This window comes from Rattus rattus, chromosome 4, assembly GCF_011064425.1.
Source record: "Rattus rattus isolate New Zealand chromosome 4, Rrattus_CSIRO_v1, whole genome shotgun sequence".
NCBI classification, from domain to species: Eukaryota; Metazoa; Chordata; class Mammalia; order Rodentia; family Muridae; genus Rattus; species Rattus rattus.
The window spans coordinates 31,349,138-31,373,902 of record NC_046157.1 but is presented as its reverse complement, the minus strand read 5'-3'; the positions used below and the strand labels follow the sequence as shown (position 1 = coordinate 31,373,902).

Genomic DNA, 24,765 nt, shown 5'->3' with positions numbered 1-24,765 from the left:
GAAGAAGGTGGCCCCAGCCCCCGCCGTGGTCAAGCAACAGGAGGCCAAAAAGGTGGTCAATCTTTTTTTGAGAAAAGGCCTAAGAACTTCAGCATTGGGCAGGATATCCAGCCCAAAAGAGATCTCACACGCTTCGTCAAATGGCCCCGCTACATCAGGCTGCAGCGGCAAAGAGCCATCCTCTATAAGAGGCTGGCAGTACCTCCTGCCATCAACCAGTTCACCTAGGCCCTGGACAGGCAAACAGCGACTCAGCTTAAGCTTGCCCACAAGTACAGGCCAGAGACAAAGCAGGAGAAGAAGCAATGGCTGCTGGCTCGTGCTGAGAAGAAAGCTGCTGGCAAAGGGGACGTCCCAACTAAGAGATCACCTGCCCTCTGAGCAGGGGTCAATACAGTCACCACCTTGGCGGAGAACAAGAGGCTCAGCTGGTGGTGACTGCCCATGATGTAGACCCCATTGAGCTGGTGGTTTTCCTGCCTGCCCTTTGTTGAAAGATGGGGGTGCCCTACTGCATCATCAAGGGAAAGGCCAGGCTGGGGCGCCTGGTCCACAAGAAGACGTGCACCACTGTTGCCTTCACACAGGTTAACTCGGAAGACAAGGGTGCTCTGGCTAAGAAGGTGGAAGCTATTAGGACCAATCATAATGACAGATACGATGAGATCCGCCACCACTCGGGAGGCACCGTCCTGGGTCCTAAGTCTGTGGCTCGCATTGCCAAGCTGGAAAAGGCAAAGGCTAAAGAATTCGCCACTAAACTGGGTTAAATGTACACTTAAGTTTTCTGTACATAAATATAATTACAAAATTATCTTCCAAAAAAAAAAAAAAAGAAATGAGAATATTTAGCAAGTAGAGGCTACATAAAAGAAAAGGTGGGTCATTTGCATACACCTGAGTAAATTATATCCTATTTTGAATACTGCTATTTATTAATTACCTTATAGTCTAGCATTTCATATACCATGAGTCTAAGCTCAATCATACGAATAATTACCTATCTTTAATAAGTTATTCAACTTGGCTGAAAGCAAGTTTTGTCCTTTGTGAACTTTGGACAGTAATTTTAATAACCAAATGGGATGTTTTACCATTGAAGGCCATGGGCCCATGGTCTGTACTCCCACCTGCTCGCATGCTTATGTCTATGGTCCCTGTTACCAATGAGGGCCACACTGATGTGCATGGCCAGTGCTGCCACTGAGGGCCATGTTGCTATCCTTGATCCTGCTGTGGCCATATGCCATGTGAATGTCCGTGGTCCATTTACCACCAAATGGATGTTGGTGTTCTGTGAGGCTGCCTGAAGCCATGTTGATAGCCATGGCCCATGCTGTAGCCAGAGACCATATAGAAGTCCATGTTCTGTGTTGCCACTGACTGTAAAGGGCAAGAAAGCTTCTCTTGTACTCATATCAATGATGGCAGACACATAGTTAAGAATAAGAGAAATAGAAAGGTTCTGTGACAATGACCCCACACCTCCTACTGCCTCTAGCCAATAAAAGAAAGGAAGACAGGAAAAAAGAAGGGAAGAAAAAAGGAAGGAAGGAAGGAAGGAAGGAAGGAAGGAAGGAAGGAAGGAAGGAAATTTGTCTTTTTATGTTTGGTGGCGGTTCCAAAGGTGAGAGGTAGATCTTCCAGGACTGAAAAGTGAAGATGATTGGGATGCATTATGTGGAATTTCCAATAATCAATAAAAATATTGTGTTAATTAAAAGTAAATGAAGTGACTGGAGATGGACGGTTCACTGACATATCTGTGCTAATGTTATTTTATCAAATGCCAAAAGGCTTCCCTAAGACGTAGATTGCATTCAGAAAACCATTTCTAGAGTCAAAGGAAAGCTGTAGTTTCAATGCAATGAGAAACACCGGAAGCTGGGACAATGTATCAAGTAGGGTCTCTACAATTCAAGGTTGAAAAGCCAGAAGAGGAGGAGAAATCCACAGATGATCTGTAGTTGAAAACATGACTACCCCTTAGGCAGGTCAAAAATTGATAAAAAGAAGTCACCAAAGTTCATGCAGAAACTGAACTTCTCCTAACCACAAACCCACACTTTGTTTATCAGCTCCAGGCAAAGCCCTGTATCCCTAACTGTAGACCCTGGGTTAGCTGACAAAAACTGTCAAAGCAACTACACTTTTACTGTAGCTTCAGATGGGAGTATTTTCTTTTCCTAAACAGGATGGTCAAAGTGTAACCTGAAATAAGAGACTGCGAAAAGGAAGTGGGAGCTCACTGTCACGCCCCTAAAACAACCTAGCGAAGAGCACACTCTAGGCTTCCCCCACAGCTTTGCCCTTGGTGGCCTGGACACCATGAACAGAGGACTGTTTATCTGTAACATTTAAAATGAAAATAAGCATCTTGTAAAAATATATATGGCATACTCATTTTCAGACTTCTACCTTGCATAGAGGCATTTGGTTGAAATTAATTTGGCCTTCCATCTGTGAAATTATTGTTTTCAATGGGCTTGGTCATATGATTATTAAATGGTGATTTTAGTGCCATCATTCTTTATTACAGTTTAATATTAGTGTTTTATTATCGATGTAGAAAGTAGAACTGAGGACTCTAGCCACATTCATCATGCTTCTACTCTGAGAAAGAATTTAACGAGCCTCACATAAAATGCTACCTTGAGGAAATGTCGCAATTAAAATGGTACAGCTGCTTGGAATACATAAAATTTCACACTGAGAAACAAACCAGGCAAACTCGGAGCATTGTGGCAGAGGCTGGCATTGTTGTTAGGCCTGTTGTTAAGAAGCCCTTCCTGTCCTGTCTCTCATGTCTGTCTACACATCAATTACAACTAATAATGTGTGATTGACCAGAGCAAGATGCTCAAAACAGTTAGAAAAGTAGGCAATAAAGAAATTCACCCTGTAATTACATGAGCATGTTTATTTACTTATTTTTGGTTTTTTAAATTTTAGTGTGTATGTGCATGTGTGTGCTTCTGTGTGTGTGTGTGCGCGTGCCCTTCTTTCTCTCTCTCTCTCTCTCTCTCTCTCTCTCTCTCTCTCTCTCTCTCTCTCTCTGTGTGTGTGTGTGTGTGTGTGTGTGTGTGTGTGTGTGTGATTTCATTTGAAAATCAGGTTGCCAGGTTTGCTTAGCCAGTACCTTTACAGAAAAGGCCACCTCCCCAGCCCAACACTAGCACTTTAAAACACCTGTTTATTTACCTGCCTCCCATTTATTTCCTTGTACCTCAAGTCATCCGTCTCAAATCACTGAGGTGTTTTCTATACCTCATCTGTAAGCTCTTTTGTGAGAGGCGAGGAATTCCACGAGCATTATCTAATACACCACACCTCCTTTCCCTTTATGTCCCTAAGGAAAGAAAAGGTATACGATATATTCATAGGAAAGAAAAACAAGAAAAACGATACCATTCAGGCAGACGTCAGGAGGAGTATCAGTGTTGCCTCATGCAAATGACACCTCCCCTGGCTGAGTAGCGAGTCAAGGAGCTAGCTGGGATCCTGAGACTGTGGCACAGCTTTCTAAGGTTCTGATACAAACCTACAAAAAAAAAGTCAGACTTGGAAGCACACCAATGGCACACATATAATCATTATGGGAAGTTTTATGAGTTATTTACTCAGCAAGCTTGAAAATATCAAAGGATGAGTTTGCCTCTTATTAGCATGAAGCCTTTTAAAATGACACTCATGAAATTCTACCTGCCCTTTTATTTGCAATTCATCTCTGAAGCACCTCTGTATTACATCTTGAATTACAGAACCACCCACAAATTTCATCCTCTTCTTTTAGGCAAATATTGATTTTTGTCCATCACCTAAGCCTGAGCACTTTGGATGGGATACACGTGAATGTCATGCTGCTTTTGGGTGCTGCCGCCAGTACTTAATAAATGAGATATCCTCACGAACTATGCACTGTTCTGAGGTGAAGTCCCGGCTTGTGGTAGGTGTCATTCAAATGTAGGAAGCAGCTTGTTCAAGTTAGTTTCTATCAACTTAATACAAATGAGGCTCACCTGGGAAGAGGGAAGGTTGGCTGAGGCAGCGCCTCCATCAGATTGGCCTTTGGCTATGTCTGGAGGTATTTTCTTAATCATGAAGGAGGCCCCGATCCATCGTGGGTGGTGCCATTATAAAGACAGGCTGCGCGCAAGCCACAGAGAGCAAGTCAGTAAGCAGCATTCCTTATTATCTCCACACCAGTTTCTGACCCCAGGTTCCTGCCTTAAGTTCCTGTCCTGGTTCCCTCCCCCCTCCACTCCCCGCAAAAAAGGAAAGACTGTGACTTGAAAATATAAAATGAAATAAACTTTCTCCTGCCCGGTTGTTTTTGGCCTCAGTGTTTATCACAGCTAGAAAGTGAATAAGGACACAGTTCCACTCTTCTCCAAGTGCTTGAGTAGAGACTAGGAGTTTTAGTGCGTGTGAAAAAGCCCCGTTGCCGCCCTACCTTGGAGCACTCTTCTCAGCTGTGAACTGCAATGGAGGGCCTCAGGCTGTTCTCTGTCAAACTTTGGGCAGAGTCAGGGTGGGGGTGGGGTGGGCTTGGGGTGGAGGTGGGGGAACCGGTTAGCTTGTCATTGAAGTGAACTCCCCTAAGGCCTCAGGTTAGAAGGCCTCCTGCTCCCTCTCCTCTCAGTACACGTCAGAAAAATTATTGGGAAGAAGCAAAAGCCTTTCTCAGAAGACAACGTGGAGTTATAGAAGCCAGCCCGTTCTGTGGGGAGATGAAGCAAAGTAACGATGGGTAGGAATGAGCCCAGACAGGAAAGGAAACTAAAACTGAACTATCTCGGGGCAATGAAAACGTTGCAATGCTTAGAGGAACAAAGCTCCAATTTGCTTGCAAAGAGGCCAGACTTTGTGTAAGGGACACACGGTATAGAGAAAGGGAGGGAAGTCTGCAGTTTTTGCACCACTTTGAAATCTGTTTGATCTTGAGGAAATAAGTTATTTTTCCTAGCTATAAAGTCTATCATTCAATAATGTCACTGATTAAGTGTTTAGAAGTAATGAAGAGTTTTCATATCGATCAAACCTAACCACGATGGGATGGAATAGGGATAAGAAGAAAAAGGCATAGGAGAAAGGCCACGCAAGCTGTTTTCATGAGCTTCTATACCATATGCTTGGGCTCCACTCATTTTACTCTTGACCTACAAGGTAGCTAGTCACATTAAACCCATTTTACAAGAGATGTGGAAGTCATAGGGGATATATAATATATCTAAGGGCATTCTACCTCAAAGGGTTGTAAGCAGAATTTAGCCTAGGGCATTTTTCAGAATCCAAAACCAAATGTAATAAGAGTAACTAGTTTCACAAGACAATAATAAAAAAAAAAACATAGAAATAACAGAGAATCAGTACTAAATTCTGCAAAGATTAAGTCGTATTTCTCAGCCTTGAGATTGTTTTCCTACTCCTACTGTGAGTAAGCCATTGTTGAGAACTTGTGGATTCATTGTCAATGACTTCACAAACATTGCTTTGAAATGTGTTAGCTTCCCTATCTCTGTCTAACTTACAGTGGCTTGTAGCTTCTACCTGTGAGAGTCATTAGGAATAGGGATTTTATGATTGTCCCTGTTCTCTTATGTAATAGGAATACCCTTCTCTACCCTTTCAAGTTAGGCCTGAGTAAGAGTTATAACAGCTGATAAAATATGGGTGCCATGTCATTTCCTCACCAAAGCCTGAAGAACAAGTGTGTGGTTTGCCATTGACTCTTTCAATCTGTATCATGGTGATCATCAATTTGTTCATCCCACAGCCCAATGTGAGGCAGTATGTCATGGTATTCTGATATTTAGTGTAGAGAAGGAATATTTTGCCAGACTGACTCTATAGTTTGGAGCCTGTTGTTACTGCAATATAACCTACCCTACTCTACTCTGACTGACTCACAGACCTATTAATCAGAAGCAGAAACAAAATCAGAAAACAATATGTGTATCATTTTAGCAGGAACGCTTGTCAACAAAGCGAACTAAGTACTTCAAACCATTGAGAGGCTTGAGAATGGTGTGGGTGGGGCATAAGGTGTGCTCTACAGATCAGCATTACCCCTTTCACCTATTCCTGTCAATAAAGTTTTATTGAGACACTACCATGTCCATTATTTTTAATCTGTTGTCTATGGCTAGTTTCAAGCCTATGATTTTAAGAATTGCAAAGCAGGCCACATGGCCAACAAAACCTGTTTATTATCTTCCATTTACAGAAATGTTGCCTTACCTTTGGTCTAGATATGCATTCCAGAATGCCTTCCTAGAGGACAGAGATCCAATCATCTACAGAAGTATGTTTGCTTTCTGCTACTATAACAAAATACCTGAGACAAACAGCTTAATATGAGAAAAAGATTTTCGTTCTGAATATCCAGAGGTTTTGGTGCAAAATCACTTATCCCTATTGCTTTGGGGTCTGTGGTGGCTCCATGTTTCATAGGAGAAGCATGAGTAAAGGAAGCTGCTCACTTCATGTTGGCTTGGAATCAAGGGAATGAGGAGGGACAGTGTTTTTTGTCTCCTTCAAAGGTGTGCCTAGTGTCCTAAGTTTGCCACTAGGCCTCAACGACACCTCCTGATGATACAATGAGCTGGAGATCAAGCCTTTAGCTTGTATCCCTCTGGGGAACACTTCTCCAAAACATGACATAGGGGTGCTGTCACTGAAACCACCAATAGAGCTTTTCCTGAAGGAAGAAGACACATCTGCCTGGCAGCAGAGAGAAGCCTGCAGAGCAGAAGCTGTGGAGAGCAGCTTCCTATAAACTGCAGGCCTAAAACACCCTTTGATAGAGCTGCAGGAAGTCGACTGCTCTGCCTGCCACATCTCGTGCAAGTAAGCATAGCCCCAGTGGAGGGCCTTCCCATGATTTCAGTCTTTTGGCTATCAGAAAATATAAAGTGAGCTTGTCAACGCTCTGGTTCTTTACCAAGAAGTACCATGAAGCAGAGATCGAATGAGTCAGCTCTGAGCATTTGGGGCACGGGTTTGTTTGCAGTTCTCATGTTTCTGGGAAAGTCTACCCTACGACTGCACATGAATCCCTGCAGTACACACCTCCTCATTTGAGTTGATCTGAGTGCATTCTCCTGAATGTTGGAGAATAACTTGGAATTGAGCTATATAAATGCACAGTGTCTCAATTTTATAAAAACTTATTTACCTCACAGAGTAATGTACCAGTCATAGCTGAGTTGCCAGATATCAGTGGTGGCTGATGCATACACGTCATATCAAACTGTCAAAGCCTCTCCAGGCCATCGATTTCCTTCTATATCAAATACCGTTCCCTTGTTGAGTTCCAAGAATGGCTGCAATCTGGCCCTACTCTAAATACTTATCATGTCCTGGGTCTGTTTCTCTATTCTGTTCAGGCTGCTCAGCTATGGGCTCACTGTGCAGCCTCCTGCTATGCTCTTCCTTTCTCCTTTCCCCTTTACCTACCCAAATGCTCAGCTATCAACCACTAGAAGCAGTTGTCTGTATTCTTTGTCTCAGTCCCACACTGATCTGTCTCCTAGTCAATCCGGCAGAATCACCCATGTTACTCTTTCCTTGGCTTGGTTCTCAGCTACATTGTAAGCTTTTAAAAACCGTCCTTGTTCAAATACTTTTGACTATGAGTTCCTGAACTGTCCTCCCTTCCTGCTAGCAACTCCTTCTCTTTCTCTGAGGCACTGGTGGCCTCTCACACCATTCCCAAGCTCTTCTGTTCCCCTAGTGTCCTTAAATTGTCATGGCTCACATGTGATTCCCATCATCACACTGATTTTCTGAAGTGGTTTCTGATTAGCTATGAGGAAAACATTTTACCTACTCCTCATCCATTCTTCTTTCTTCCTTGTGAAAAGAGATGTTTACTTGTACTACACATCCCCCAGCTACTCCATCACCACATCTATATCCTCGTAGAAGGAAAGATTGTCAAATGCTAACTTTAGAAGAACCACCTGGAGCTGCTTGGGCGAGCATATTCTTTCTCTGTCGAATTCGGGCACAGAGTACACATGCTCCTTCTTCCCGCAATTCTTCAGGCTTCTAGCATGGATGCATCTATGTGATACAGTTGCCTCATTACAGAGAAACAAGTGACTATGTCCATTTGTGGATTTTCTATTAGCAAACAGAGAACCTGCAGTCAAAGTCAAGTTCAGCAATATCAGTGATAAAAGCAAAAAAAAAATAGTTTAATTCACCATATTTTTTATTCATGTCATGCATAAATTTAAAATTGGATAGAGGAAGTAATATCGCATAATTGGCTCACAACACTTGCAGAACTGCATTCTGTTTTGAGAATACCCAGTTTCCTTCCATATGGAAATTTTTTTATTTTTGTTAAATAGCTATTATGTTCAGATATTATATTATGAACTCAGAATAAACACTATAGATTCTAAATGAATGAAAGAGTTTTGCTTCTTTATTCATTCATCTGGCAGCAGTAATACATTGAGCAACTGTTCCACATGCTGCACATAAGTCAATTAAAATGAATGAATGGAAAATAATGCATGCTTTCATCTCGTGACTCTTAAAGGGAAGTAGGTTAGAAGACGTTATGTGTTGAGAGTCAGAGCATGAATGAAAAGAAATGTAAAGAACAGAAGGAAGGAGGGGGAAAAAGGGAACGGAGGGAGGGTTGGAGAGGGAGGACAGAAGAAGGAAGGAAAGGAAAGGGGGAAAGACGAGGAAGAAGCAAGGATGGAGGGAGGACATGATGAGAAGGACTCAAATTCAATTCTGATTTCCTTTTCCTGGGGGTCTTGTTTAGCAAAGTGAGGCCAGGTAGGCTTGAACTTTGGAATCTCCTGTCTCAGCCTCCTAGGTAGGAATACAGACACCCATCCAGCTAATGTTGTGCTTTTTAATAAGTCAGTTAGTGTCAGTCTTTCTGAGTGACTGAGTGGAAGGTGGGGAAATAGCCTTGTAGGCATCTAGATATAGTGGCTTTAGTCAGAAAGAGCAAATAGTGCATAAAACCTTATGTGAGACACATTTGGCTTGCCCTGGGAATGGGTAAGAGAGCTGTGTGACCAAAAAGAAAGAGAAGGAAGAAATTTAGCAGATGAGGTCAGCAATGAAGTCCTGGACCAAAGCACAGAATGCCTTTTAGGGTTGGCTATGGCAGGACCTGCGTGTTTAGTCTGTCTCGGTTCCTGTGTGCGGAGTGTATGATCCCCGTGGGAGCAAAGACGGATGCAGGAGGACAGTTCTATGACTCTGTGGAGAGAAGAGTGGCTCAGACTAGGGTGGTGGCAGGAATGGGAAAAGCAGTCAGCTTTTGTGCATAATATGAACATAAAGCAACTAGGACTCATAAACAATTGGGCCAGACTGGCTGTGAGTTAAAGAAAGAGAAAAAGGACCACCACAGGACAAATCAAAGTTGCTTTTGTTTTTAATCTTTTTATTTTCAGTCTTCCAATTCATTGTCTTTTTGTTAACTTGTTCACTATGCGTCTTCAATATTAATTATCATTTCACCTGGCTGTTTAGAGATTATGACACGCAGACACAATAGGATTCCGTTTTCTCCCATCCTTTGTGTTTCTGTTGCCTTGTATTTTCTTTGTGTCTAAATTACAAATGGCGTGAAAATATTTTTATTGCTGCTTTTCACCATCTGCTGTCAACGAAAGAAACTTCACGAAGAAAAATATAAGATTGTCTCTTGGACTTGCTGATGTATTTGTGATCCCCCCATTCTTTGCCCCTTCCTGTGGTGCAGAACTCCCCTCTGCTGTCATTTCTCTCTACTGAAGCAGCATCATGCAGTGTGAGTGGGCTGGCGGCTTTCTTTTATCTCAAAACGCATTTCTTCCTCATTTAAAAGGATGTATTCAGCTGAATGCAGAGTCCAAGCAGATTACTGTCTCCCTTCCCTCCATCAATAAAGACATCTTTCTTGCTACTGTTACCTGTATGTGGTTTTTCTGTCTTTAGATATGTTCGTGATTTATTTTCCCATTGTCCTGAGTCTGCACAGTTTGGATGCAATGTGGATCAATATAGATATCTTGTTCTGTGTTGTGTTTCTTGCATTTATAGGTTAATATATTTACCAAATTTAGAAAAATTTTGTACATTAGATTGCATGGGTAAGTCTCAAACTTGTGATGTGACTGTAGATGACCTTGAACCCCACCCCACCCCCAGCTCTCCTGTCATTCCCTCCCAAGTGCTAAGACTACTACATCAGGCTTGGTTTATGCAGCACTGGGACTAGAACCCATGGCCTTGTGCATGCCTGGCAAGCACTCTAGCATCTGAGCCATATTCCCTAGCCCAGCCATCAGTTCTTTAAATATTTTTCTACATCATTTTTCTCTCCTTTTCTAAAAATTTAATTGTATATATAATTTTCAATAGATCACCATGAGTTCATTTTAATTTTGTCCCCTAATTATCCTGTTGTCATACATTTTTCTTTTTACTATAGTTCTCTCCAAAAACGTGTACACCATAAACATCACATTAAACAGTCTTCCTAGGTGGTCAGACACACCTCATTTCCACACTGTTAAAAAAAAAAAAGACGTCTATCAAAAGCACCAAAAATTTTTTGTAAATGATTTTGGAAGACGATGATTACTTCTTTCTGCCAACAGAGAACTCAGTGAAACTCTAGCACAAGAATTTCTGCAAATCAGTAAGACCTGTTATCATGGATTTGGAGGAGGCTTTCATAGCAAATAAAAAATTTCTGTATGAGGCATTCTCTCCTAAGTATGGCTGGGTTTGCCAGTCCAAGTCATTCAGTGATATTTTCCTTTTTTTGTCAAGATTTGGAGCAAACAGCCATTAATTGGTATTTTACTGTTGTACTTTGAAGAACGTCAGATATTTCCACTGGCACATTTTGATAGATAAAGCAACTAACCTCCGTTAAAAAGGAAAATGTTAACTTCATGCCCTGACCATCTCACACTATCCCCTACTGCTTGTGAAGAGGGTTTCTGCGGTTGCTGGCTGCCTGCCCCCATCCTTATTGCCTTTTCCACATTCCGCATGACTCTCAAGCCCAGATCGCCCAATGAACATTGGACTTCTAAAAGAGATGTGTGGGCTGAATCTGAAGAGACCTCTCTGGATGTTATTTGTCAACAAGATCCTGAAGGCTATGCTTTGGATTTTACCTGGTTAAATGGAAATATTGACTTCTTATAGTCACGGGGGATGATCCCAGAGACTTGGACATCCATGAAGTTAGAAAAGACAGCTGGGTTCTCTCTAAAACGCACGTGTGAGTCGTGTGCTAATGAATTGTCGAATAATTATTTTGAATTATTATGAATTTGGATTCATAGTAGGGGATGGAGGAAGAGAGCTACTCAATTGTATGCCCCCAGGACAGTGAAAAGGATGGAGTCCTTGATTTTATTGTTCATGGAATCTATTAAAGGATAGGAAGCACATGCAAGGCAAAGCAAGGGACAAAATCTCCATGTAAGGAATTAAATGGATTCATTAGAAAAGGTTAAAACTTGAATAAAGAATGTAGACATATATGTTGCAGGACATTATGGTTCTACTGCTAATAATACCAGAGACCCTAGTATACTTAAGTGTCTTGTGGAGCAAGCTGTAAAGCACATGGAATTGAAATCCTCTCAGATTTTAGTTCTCACAGTTGACATGCTGGACGCACTCATTACGTGCCCTGCTATGCTGATTAAGCTGATTAAGTTGGAAGAACTGACCCTCTTGGAGTCTGCAGTCTGACGGACATAAACCAGCACTGAGCAATGGACCATTCATACTAAAAGAACAGAAGCTCTGCTTCTTCCCTTGATACCAAGACAAAAGCTCTTTTTCATTTATTCATTTCCTCATTTCTACTCATCATTACTATACTCGTCTGTTACTGTCTAAAGGGGAAGCAAGCATCTCACAAGGATTCTTGACACTCTTTCCTTTGTCTTTTTAAGCATCGGTGATTAGTGAGTGTCTGAAGTGGGTTGAGATCTGTGTCACCACAGAACTCTTATGTAGAAACTTATTTACCCATACCTAGGAATGTGTCCTTATTGGAAAATGCATTGTTGCAAATAGAACCAATCAAGATGAGGTCATAAGAAGGTTGGAAGTTGATTGTTCCAGTGTGGCTCATGGCTTAGCCAAAGGAGACGTGTAGGTATAAAGAAAACGCACACACGTGCACATACGCATACACAGAGAGGGACCTGTGAGCAGGAAGGCAGATATTGGTGTGGTACAAATGCAAGTTAGCAGCCTAGAAGTTGCCAACAAATCCCTGAAGCTAGAAGAACAGAGCAGGTTCTCAACTCTGCCTCACGAGGTTCAAAGGAGCCAACTTTCACTACGATGGTTTGATCTCGGACTCCCAAGCTCCTCATCTAGGAGACAAACCATTTCTGCTGTTTAAACCACACTGTTTGTGATCCTTTGCTATGACAACTACAGCAAACAAACACAGTCCATCCTTAGCCTTTCAGGACATCTCACAGTTTAAAATTCCCTCTCTGTACCTACAAACTCTTTCTTTTTCAGAACTTCTTTCTGTCTTCCAGAATGTAGAACTCATTGTTTACTGACATTTCACAGGAATATCATAACAGCCATCCCATACTCATGTATCAAAACTGAACTCTTCATTCCTTCCCACCCAGGGCAATCACTCCCAGTCTTCTTGATCATCAGAGATGGTAGTTACATCCTGTTGCTTCTCATGTCAAATTCCATGGAGGACTCAAGCCAAATTCCATGGAGGACATTATTGCTTTCCAACATATTCATAATAGCCTTCAGCATACAAATACTCTGACTTCCTCTGCTTTGACATTGTCTCTTCCACCGCTAATTGAAACACAGAAGAGTATAGAAAAGAATTTTGAGTGAAAATTAATTGTTTATCAAATTATCATACCTACCTACCAACCTCATTTTCTTACTTATGAAACAAAGGTTTGCAAGGATATTTTTTCAGCTCTTAGCCACATAAAAGGGATTCACTCCTGGAATGTGGTGCCGACATCGTGTTTAAGGAGCCTAAAATGAAGTGACTATTTGGTAATTACAGAGTTGATCTAATCATTGCAGACAGTACTCTAGGTAATTTAATCCCCGAAGTGAATTTTATTCCATTTAGCTGACTATATTCACACAAATAAGATAATGAGATAACTTAGCCTCTGTGCAAGATGCTAGGAGTCTTTGTAGAAGCTGCATGCTCGAATGGCCTAGTTCCCCTTTCCATGTACCAGAAGACATGCATATGTGTTGGAATGTCCTATCTACCATCTATCTACCTACCTACCTCCCTACCTTCATAGATGTTAGATTACACACATGAGAAGAATGACAAGGCAGCTTCCAGCCTTTTAAGATGTAAGAAATACTTTAATTAGCATTAAAATTAAAATAAGTCAATCATCTCTTTTTTATATGTGAAAATGTGTTTTCACTAGTGCAATTGTTTTTGTTTTTATTATCAACTTAAGGACTATTTCAATATCAAGAATTTCTTTATTTTTGAAATTAACTTTTATTTTGACAAATTTTCATTAGATCCCTCCTTGTTCTTGCCATTGGGGTTCAATTTCAGCTTTGTATTCGCCAGGCTTTCCCACAACAGGGCCTTTGCACTGACGGTCCTCTCAATGGCTTTCATGACAATGAAACATTTGTTCAGATGTTCCTTTCTTCATGAGATTGTATTCATCTTCTACTTTCATGACACTACATAGCACCATTGATGCTGTTAGCCATGATATTAAATATCTCATAAAATGTACTTTGGTTTTTACAATTGTAATTTTATTAATTACCACAAGAATACCAATCTGTTAAGGGTAAAGGGATTTCTATTTGTTCACTCCTGTATTTCAAATGGCCAGAATAATGGATTCTAGAATGTAAGTGTACAACTAATAACTGTTAGGCAAGTAAATTTAGCCATGTTCTTATGTCTATTCATTCAGACAATCACAAAGGAAGTATCTAAAAGTAATCAAGAACTAGAACCAAACATATGAGTTTGTAGCCTGGAAGTATTGAAAATGGAAATATCTTATAGCAGTCACAGTGCATTTTAATTGACTCTTTTAGCTTATGAGTCCTAATAACCTCTTTCCTACAAGGCTGAACCATGATAATTATTTTATTATTATTATTATTATTATTATTATTATTATTATTATTATCATATTATCGTTATCGTTATTATCATTATTCCAGGAGAAGATTCTTTCTCTCAATTCTCTATCACTCTTTCTCTCTCTTTCTCTATCTCTGTCTTTGGGTCCTGTACTAATGTTCACAGATTATAGAAATCTTAATGGCATGTCAGTTTATCAGGATACTTTCCCCAAGAACCAGACGAAGTTCCAGGACAACTTTCTACTGAGGTTTCAAAGAATCCAGTTCCCAACAGCATTTATTCCACAGCCTTTCCATGGAGCTAAGCACACTACTCTCTCTGTCCTACTCACGAATATTAAATGACTGAGATGCCTAGAAGTAAACCTCAAAGTGGTGTTCATACAGCAGACATGGACGCCATCTCAGGAGTACTGGTGCTCATTCTTGCATTAGAGTCTTACTAACATGGCTGCAGCAGTCACATGTACTTGGCTTCAAACTGAAAGCCATAGTCAAGACATGAGTTTTAACCATAGAAAGACTGAAAGAGTAAGGGTGTTCCTTCCAACAAGAATAAGATCATGCGGACTGGGGCCACTTTTCAGAGATGCTTAAGAAAAGCACATTGGTTTCCCCAGAGGAGAAACAGCATGAGGCATGGCTTTACAGCTGAATAAGTTCTAAGAGTGCCCATAAAGGAATCATTTGCTGGAACTTTCTTGAAGCCACACTTTCTCTACCTCAAGGGAAAACTATTTCATACTTCAGCAATGAAACCATATCCAGTATGGCCTTTTAGCTGTGATTATATAGAGGGGTTTATTTTTAATGCTTTCCTCTGAGGAATGTTCCCCTTTGGGAGCTGGTATTAAAATATCGTCATAATAAAACCCCTCGACAACTGTAGCCACACGTGTAATGCTTGAGCAGTGTTTAGCTGAGATACCATGGCATCAGAAGACACAACAAATCCTTTGGAGGGACAAGGAATGCCCTCTATACTTAGCAACTCTGTGTCTACATATGTCATAGGTGGAAAAGCCTCCTGGGACAAGCTTTAAATAACAAAGAATTCAATTCACTTTCGTCAAAGATTCCAATGAACAGGGTAGGAGACTTTATGAATACTATAGTAAATACTTAGAATTGAAGTACTGTGATACACACGCATAGCCCTAATGATGTCTACCTTGTGAGCAAAAATGTACTACCTACATGCACATTTGTGACGGGGCTAACTCACATTTGAGAAATGATCTTGCAAAGTAGTCACTCCATTGAATCTGAACCAACCAACCAATACAGACTGAAAAGTCAATAAATTGACTGAGCCACATGAGATGGATGCTTGGAGTACCGTCTCAGACCTTTGGAGAACTATCATCTGTCTTTCCATAGACCAGTCAGAGCAAGGGAAGGTTGAAGAGAGCTTGCATCTGGCACATATCCAGACCACTGTGCAGCCCAACATTTAAAAGCCTTGAAAAGTTCTTACAAGAGTCTGGCAGCAACACTTTACAGCTGAGAGAAGGTCATGAAGTTCCAAAACGGAGGTGCTTTCCCACCTCAGTAATCTAAGGCAGAGAACTTCACAGTTCGCCTTAAGTATGGAGGTTTTTACGAAAAATACAATAGCACAAAAGTTCATAAAAGTTACCCAGCAGCCTCACAGCCACATTAAGGTGAATCTATCCCAGACCATCCATGAAAACACAGAGAGCATGTTCAAATGACATTATGAACACCAGGGGACCTTCTGACAGTAGTACATGTATACCGGGGTGGGGGTGGGGTGTTAGGATAATTTGCCATCTCAGTTCTGCACCGATTGGGTAGAATTTACCCCAAGCCATAATACAGATCTATGTGCACCTTCATGTTCTTATCCCAAATCCCTCTTTTCAATCACACCTGCAGGATGCACCAGGATTACTTCCATGGAGAACCAAACACGAAAGCTGTGTTCTCAAGGAAAAACCTGAGTTCAAGCACCAGGAGGAACTAAGAAGTCTGTCCTAGGTGATCTCCTCAGCCACAGGAAATGGAGGGGTTTAGGTACCACCTACCAGGGAGCACTGAGACCCAGTCTTGGGAAGGAAAGTAGCAAATCAAGGGTTCATCTGTAGTGTATCAAAGTGAGAGCAATATCACGATAGTATTTTGCTAAATGTTTAAGTGAGAACTATAATTTAGCCAAACAGCTAGCATAAAAAAGGGTAAAGGAAAAGACAAAATCCAAAGAAATAAAATGTAGAAATATTTAACAAATAAAAACCCAGTGGCATGGCAGCTGTGCCTTGCTTTCCTGAAGGGCTAAGCTCCCAGGACCCTCCAAGCTACCAAGTTTTCATAGACATTCAAGGTTCCTTATAAAGTGGCAAAGCATTTGCATATAACCTCTACATATCATCTCAGACTTTAAGTCATCTCTAGATTATTTATAAAATCCCCTATAGTGAAAGTCTACATGATTAGCTGAATTATTAAGGGGATGATAAGAAAATGTTTCTACATGCTCAGTAGACACGAGTTTTAAATTCATTTTTATTATTATTCTTTAATCTTTTTTTTACGGTTCAGTTGCTATCCCCCTCCCTGTCCACCCTCTGACTGTTCCTCGTTCCATCCCTCCTCTCCCCTCGGCCATGTCCAAGAAGATGTTCCCACCCCCCACCAAACTTCCCCACTCCCTGAAGCCTCAAGTCTCCTGAGGGTTAGGTGCATCTTCTCTCACTGAGGCCAGACCAGTCAGTCAGTCCTCTGCTGTATATGTGTTGGGGGTCTCATGTCAGCTGGCATATGCTGCCTGGTTGGTGGCTCAATGTCTGAGAGATCTCGGGGGTGAGGATCCAGGTTAGTTGAGAATGCTTGTCCTCCTATGATGTCATCTTTCTTCTCTGCTTCTTCCAGCTTTTCCCTGATACAACCATAGGGGTCGCCAGCTTCTGTCCATTGGTTGGGTGTAAGTATCTGCATCTGACTCTTTCAGCAGCTTGTTGGGCATGTTGGAGATAGCCATGCTAGGCTCCTGTCTGTAAGCACAGCATCGCATCAGTAAAAGTGTCAGGCCTTGGAGCCTACCTTTGAGAGGGATCCCAATTTGGTCCTGTCACCGAACCGCCTTTCCCTCAGGCTCTTCACCATTGACTCATTTTTATCTGTGGATGGTTGAATCCATGGATGAGAATCCACAGATTTGGAGGGCTGATTACATAGGTAGCAAATGACAACAGGTACTATGGTCAATTTGTACTGGAAGGCAGTCCTGGCCTTCTCCAGGCAAGAGCATCACTGCAGGAACCACTGTTACAGAAGAGGAACTATCAGAGCTCAGTCATGAAAGAGGAGGCACTTATCAGAATGTAGAAAAGAATAAATGCAAGGCAGCCTACTAATATAAGCAGACAGATATAGCAAGGGCAGACCGTGTATAAGAAAACCAAAGATGTAAGCAAGCCCAGAACCACAATAGACTTTTATAAAGTTATCCTCTGCTACACAAGTCCTAAATAAGAAAACATCACCTCCTACCCACATGTATTTGAGTAGCCACATGGAATACTAAGAAGTCATCTCACAAGCACATTACTTTATTCACATTGAACATAAACAGACAATAACAACAACAACAACAACAACAACAACAACAACAACAACAACAGCAACAACAACCCTAGTAGTCTCCAGACATAGTTGGTGTCATCTTCCTTAATGAGGCAGGGCATAAGCTGTCAGTTATTAGCACGACCGGAGCCTCCACTAGCAGCCATCCAAATCAACAGAACACTGCATTAGATGTGTCGCAGTTCGTCAATCTAATAAATGAGATCCTTAATATCAGTTTCCCTCCATATGTAGCAAATGTCTTCCTATTATTCAGTTATGCTGCTTTAATTGGGTTAAGCTCAGCTCACTGAGGTGGCTCCATCTGTGACAGACACTTATGTCAGTTAATGGAGAGAAAGAAAGCAGCAAGATGGAGGGAGTGACAATTCAGAGAGATGTGTGAGAGATGTTTGTCAACACACACACACACACACACGCACACACACACACACACACACACACAAAACAAGCATGCTTAATTCATATTTCTCAATTAAAAATCATACTGATAGCAAGCCTTTTATTTGATTAAGAGAAACATTATCCATCTTGGCTATTTTTTGAAGGACACATGGACCCTTCTCACATATAGTAAGGATACTGAATAGACACTGAAAGAAGCAATGGAGTTAGATATTAAAATGTTTTGCTAGAGGCTTGGAAGAAATTTCAGCCAGTAAAATGCTTGCTTCTTGAGCACCAGAATCTGAGTTTGGATAAAGAAGCAGAGCGAGGAAGATCCCCAAGATGTAGTGGGAGCAGTCTAGCTGAGCTGGTGAGTTCTAAGCACAGTAAAAGACTTTAGGATTTTGTTTACTTATTGTTTGTTGCTGTTGCTGTTGTTGTTTTCTTTTTTATTAAATTATTTTATTTATTTACACTCCAAAAGTTGCCCTCCTTTCTTGTCACCCCTCAAGTTCTTCACCACACCCCCCACCTCTGAGAGAGTACTCCCCACTCACCTGCCTACCCACCCCCACTTCACCCTCACCTGACCCCCACCAGTGTCCCTCTGTTCTGGGGCATTAAGTTTCCACAGCACATTCTTTATGACAGAGGCCAGACAAGGCAGTTCTCTGTCATACATGTGCCTGGGACCACAAACCAGTGCATGTATGCGCCCTAGTTTTTGGCTTAGTCTCTGGGAGTTCTGGGGGGGTCCAGGTTAGTTGACAATGTTCTTCTTTCTATGGGGTTGCAGTCCCTTTCAGCTCCTTCAGTCCTTCCTCTAACTCTTCCATAGGGGTCCCTGACCCCAATCCAATGGTGGACTCTAAATGTCTGCATTTGTCTCAGTGAGCTGCTGACAGAGCCTCTCAGAGGACAGCAGTGCCAGGCTCCTATCTGCAAGCACAATATGGCATCAGTAATAGTGTCAGGGTTTAGTGTGCATGCATGAGATGGATCCCAAGTTCAGCTGATCACTGGGTGGTCCTCCTTTCAGTCTCTGTTCCATTTTTGGCTCTGCATTTCCTATAAATAGGAACAATTCTGGGTTAAAATTTTTGAAGATGGGTGGGTGGCTTCCAATCTCAAATATGGTCCCTGAATATCTCCTGGAGGTGTAAAAATACCAGATGTCAATCTGTAGCCTATAAACACACATGTGTGGGCACACACAAAAATAAACATACATGCACACACACATACTCATTTTAAACTGAATTTTGAATTCTGTTTTGAAGGCTTTGTAAGAACCAAAATTAATGTAGACACAATTTTACTTGTGTAATATTTTAATGTATGATTGATGTAAGGTGTGGATTGGTCCCTTCAGAATCAATAGTTTGAGCTCAGATTGCTGGCTACTCACACAGGGACTATGGTTACCTAATCATTCAATTTATGTGATGAATATAGACAGTCAAGCTAAGTACAATGCATTTCGGGGCTTGAATATTCTAGTTTAGTTGTCCCCATTGATCTGATACATTGTATTATGATAAAAATAATTTTAATTTGTGCCAGTTCCTCATCCCAGGTAGTATATGCTGTTGTTGAATCATAGACTTTTCAGCTATGAGGAGCCTCATTTTGCTGATGAAGAAATTGAGTTTTCCCAATTGAATCAGCACAGTTAAATCAGGAGAATATTTTACACTGAAATCTGAATCATCTCAATTAGTTTTCTAAAATAGCACAGCAGGCCATTAGGCTTGAGTGATTTTAGACTAGAGTTTCCTACACAAATGGCATAAGTGAGCAAAGACACTGATTCTGGAGGCTGGCATGCCTGGGCAAGACCTGAAGCAGCTGATCTCTTGATCCAGATACCTCAGATTTTAAACAAGCATAACTGGTTAACTAGATGTGCCAAATAAATACTAGATAGTGCCAAATAACACTATCATTCCATGCTTGTGCTCTTATAAGCAGAAACTAGAGAGAACTTGACAGTGGACACTTCGGACAATTTCTTCTAAGCTATCTGCACGCCACATGCACTCTTTAAGGCATGAAGCATCTATGACATTACTTTCAGGGTTCTTTTCCCCATTTATTATATTATATTTTATCCTCAAGAGGATAAAGTTGTAGTAAAGCATTGGACGCTGCATTATCCAGACTAGACACAGTGATGCTGTTTTTACAAGTGAACATCTATACATCATGGATTACTCCAACCTAAACAGGTGTAACATGAGTCAAGGTCCACACCTCCCACCAAACACTGACATATCAAGACCATGACAATAGGAAAATGAGGGGGAAGTGTACAAATCTCTTTATAAGTGTTGATCCAGAATGAATACATTATTTCTGTTCATATTTTACTGTGCAGAACTGACTGTATGTTCTTATCATAATTATCAGGGTGCTGCAAAGTAGAGGCCCACATAGATATCAAGGGAACTTTTTCATGAAGAAACACACACACACACACACACACACACACACACACACAAACTCACACACATTCTAGCTTTAATTTTAAGATGCCAAGGTGATACTTATATGTTTCTTTATATGGCTGATATTAAGCATATTAAAATCTTGGCTGATAGAGATTTGTTCCATGAAAGCACAAAGGTTTTATTTAGATGAAATATGCTACCACTATCAATAGCTTATATCCATGTAACACCTTCAAGTTTAAAATCTTTCACATCAATGACAGTAACACATCCACTACTCAAATGGCTATAACAAAAAACCACCATAAATGGCTGGCCAAAAATTGAAAGGTAACAGCAGACAGACGTGGGATCTGGTGAGAACTTTTTCCTAGTTCAGAAATAGTTCCTTCTACCATGTTCTCATATAAAACAGGTCCTAGCAAGACTTAACCACAAAGGCTCCATTTCCTTGGTATAGAAGCTTAAAATACCCCTGGGAGTAATATTTCAATATACGATTTTGGAAATTAAGGCAACCCTTCATGGGGAAAAATTAAAGCTGAATATACCTGCATTCTAAGCACTTGGTGGGCAGGGGCAGGAGGGTAAGTTACTCAAGACTATTCTCAGCTCAATAGTTAGTTCAAGGACAACGTCAGTTAGAGGAGATCCTGGTTCAAACAATCAAAAAAATACAGTGTGAACAAAATATTAAAACAACTGTAAACGGAAGAACTCAACAAATTCTAGTTGCTATCATCTTCACAAATGGTGTTTGTTGTTTTGTTGCTTGGTCACATGAGATGCTCTGCCACATTTAGCCTCATTAGAGGAAGTGAGATTTAAAGGATTAAGCCATTGGAGCAAAGCACAGTGCAAGAACCAGTGCTGCTTGTCTAGCAATACTGACACCGAGCCCAGCCAGTGCTCACCATGTTTGAAGTCAGACAGGGCTCAAGGCAAGATCTTGTCTCAAAAAAAAAACCAAAGCTCAATCTCTCAATCTTAAAACTTGATGACCCTGCTTAAGTTTACCAGAAAATTGCCTCTTTTTAACTATATTGTGTTTGCAACTTTCCTGCTACCTTACAATATGACATTCTTTTTAAGGTGGGGTTAGGAAAAGATGCATGCTACTTTTGCTGTGGAATCTAGTCTTCAGGATTGCAATCCTGATAAATCCCCCTCCACACTTCCCAGACCTAATAAATTCACTCTATGCAGCAAGTTATAGTTTACAACTTATCTGAGCATTTCACCATTCCAATGAGAATCAGTGTCTCAAGACTAGCTCCTTCTAGTCATTTAAAACCCTCATCATTCTTGTGTTGTCCTTCATTTAAGAATGGTTAAGAAGAACGTCTTCAGGACCAAGATAGTGGAAGATCAGAGTAATAATAGCCTCAATATCTCCCACAGGTCCAAAATGAACCAAGACAGTTATATTAGTTCTTCAGAGAAACAGAACTGATGGCATTTAGATGAATTGTTCTCAACCTTCCTAAAGCTGCCTCATATCATGGGAACGCCAACCATTAAATTATTTTCATTGGTACTTCCTAACTATAATTTTTCCATGGTTATGAGTTGCAATGTAATACTTGGAGGTAGAAGTGTGTCAAGGAGAACTCAACCCATTGCTTGAGAACCACTGCTCTAGGTAAATAGAGAAAGGGAAATAAAAAAGAAAATTGGTTAACAGGATTAGGAAAGTAAGGAGGTTGTATAACATATTGCTAGAAGCAGGAGAACTATGAAATCCAGGAGCAGAATCAATCTAAGTCTACAGTACTATGAACCAGGAGTTCTGATGGCAAAAACCTCAGAAAAGTATGGAATTCTCAGATCAACAAGGCAAGTAATCCTTCCTTTATCAGCTGGTTCTTCCAAGAAGTAGAAGATGAGTAATTTCAAGGGGAAGGCAGACCTTCTGATGCTAACACAAATGCAAATATCATCTAGAAACTCCTCATAGAAACACTCAGAAATGTGTTTCTGCCCACAAAGGTGCTTCTTATCCCAGAAATATACATATACACATACACATAAACATACACATACATATTACACATACACACACCACACACACACACACACACACACAACCACAATAATTCAAGACAAGAAACCAAATTTTAATACATTTTCAAGTTAATACTCAATTTTAATAGTATTTCTATGTTTTTTAGAAATTTTATAGTTTAACAAGTCCTAAACTAAAAATATCCTATTTTTTCATGGATGTTCTTAACACAGAGTTTGGGGAGACCATGGAAAAATAATTTGGATATTTGTTATTTTCCTAGCTAGGCTCAGGATCTTTCTTCATCATCCAAGCAGGGATAGGTATGGGTTCCAACTCAAGCCTTAAGTCAAGCCAAACCTTGGTTGGCTATTCCCACAAGCTTTATGCCAGCATTATACCATCTTCTCATGGAGGAAGGTCCCGAACTAGATGGGAAGCTTTAAAACGATTGAAAATGCGTACAGGTTGCTATTCTTTACAATCTGTATTTGAGAAAATAAGATGAATGTATTATAGAAAGCAGGCATATTCAATCTGCAGATGATGTCAACAAAGAAAGGAAAGATAGTTTACATTTTATGCTGAAAGACAAACTTGCGTTAGAAATTATTTAATCAAATTGAAAACTAGAATGTTTAAGTCCTTTTTTTGAGTCAATGAAAAAGCTGCTGAGAAGCACCTACAGAAATGTTCAACATCCTTAGTCATCAGAGAAATGCAAATCAAAATAACTCTGAGATTCCACCTCACACAAGTCAGAATGGCTAAGATAAACAACTCAGGTGACAGCAGATGCTGGTGAGGATGTAGAGAAAGAGGAACACTCCTCCACTGTTGGTGGGAGTGCAAGCTGGTACAATCACTCTGGAAAGCAGTCTGGCAGTTCCTCAGGAAATTGGACATAGTACTACCTGAGGACCCAGTTCTCTCCTGGGCATACACGCCAAAGATGTTCCAGCATATAACAAGGACACATGCTCCGCTATGTTCATAGCAACCTTATTTATAATATCCAGAAGCTGGAAAGAATTCAGATGTCCTTCAACAGAGGAATGAATACAGAAAATGTGGTTCATTTATACAATGGAGCACTACTCAAACTATTAAAAATGATTTCATGAAATTCTTAGGCAAATGCATGGAACTAGAAAATATCATCCCGAGTGAGGTAACCCAGTCACAAAAGAACACACACGGTATACACTCATGATAAGTGGATATTACCCCAAAAGCTCAGAATACCCAAGATACAATTCACAAACCACATGAAGCTCAAGAAGAAGGAAGACCAAAATGTGGATGCTTCAGTTCTTTTTAGCAGTGGGAACAAAATACTCATGGGAGGAAATACAGAGACAAAGAGTGTAGCAGGGACTGAAGGAAAGGTCATCCTGAGACTGCCCCACCTGGGGATCCATCCCATATGTAGCCACCAAACCCAGTCACTTGAATATGCCAAGAAGTGCATGCTGACAGGAACCTGATATAGCTGTCTCCTAAGAGGCTCTTTCATACATAGTATGACAAACACAGAGGCAGATGCTTGTAGCCAACAATTGAACTGAGAAGAGGTCCCCAATGGAAGAGTTAGAGAAAGAACTGAAGGAGCTGAACGGGTTTGCAACCCCATAATAAGAACAATATCAACCAACCAGAACCTCCCTCCCAGAGCTCCCAGGGACTATACCACCATCCAAAGAGTACACAGGGATAGACCCATGGCTCCAGCCGCATATGTGGCAGAGGATAACATTGTCTGGCATCAATGGAAGGAGAGGCTCTTGGTCCTGTCAAGTCTCAGGACATTTCCCCAGTGTAGAGAAATGTCAGGGCAGGAGGGCAGGAGGGAGTGGGTGGGGAGTGGGTGGGTGGAGGAGCACCCTCATAGAAACACAGGGAGGAGGCATGGGATGGGGAGTTTCTAAAGGGGAAACTGGGAAAGGTGATAACATTTGAAATCTTTCTATAAATCCATTTTATAGGTGTTTGAAAATAATACTCTAACAATTAAGAGACACCTACATATCTCCTTGAACATAAAGATGTCGAGCTGGTTCTTGTCTTAGAGCATTCACCTATACTGACTAAACCCCATAGTATTGGGAAGTACTCTGCATGCTACCAAAGGAGAAAGATAAGCATCAATCTAGATACAAAACCTTCAATCTACAATGGTGA

General features: G+C 40.9%; 1 protein-coding gene across 1 annotated transcript; it reads left to right on the top strand.

Annotated features, from left to right (window-relative positions):
* Window positions 1-463: 463 nt before the first annotated feature.
* LOC116897891 (60S ribosomal protein L7a-like) lies at window positions 464-804 on the top strand. The gene has a single exon (XM_032899297.1). It carries the CDS (start codon window positions 498-500, stop codon window positions 768-770), a length of 273 nt encoding a protein of 90 aa, XP_032755188.1. The 5' UTR covers window positions 464-497; the 3' UTR covers window positions 771-804.
* Window positions 805-24,765: the final 23,961 nt, after the last annotated feature.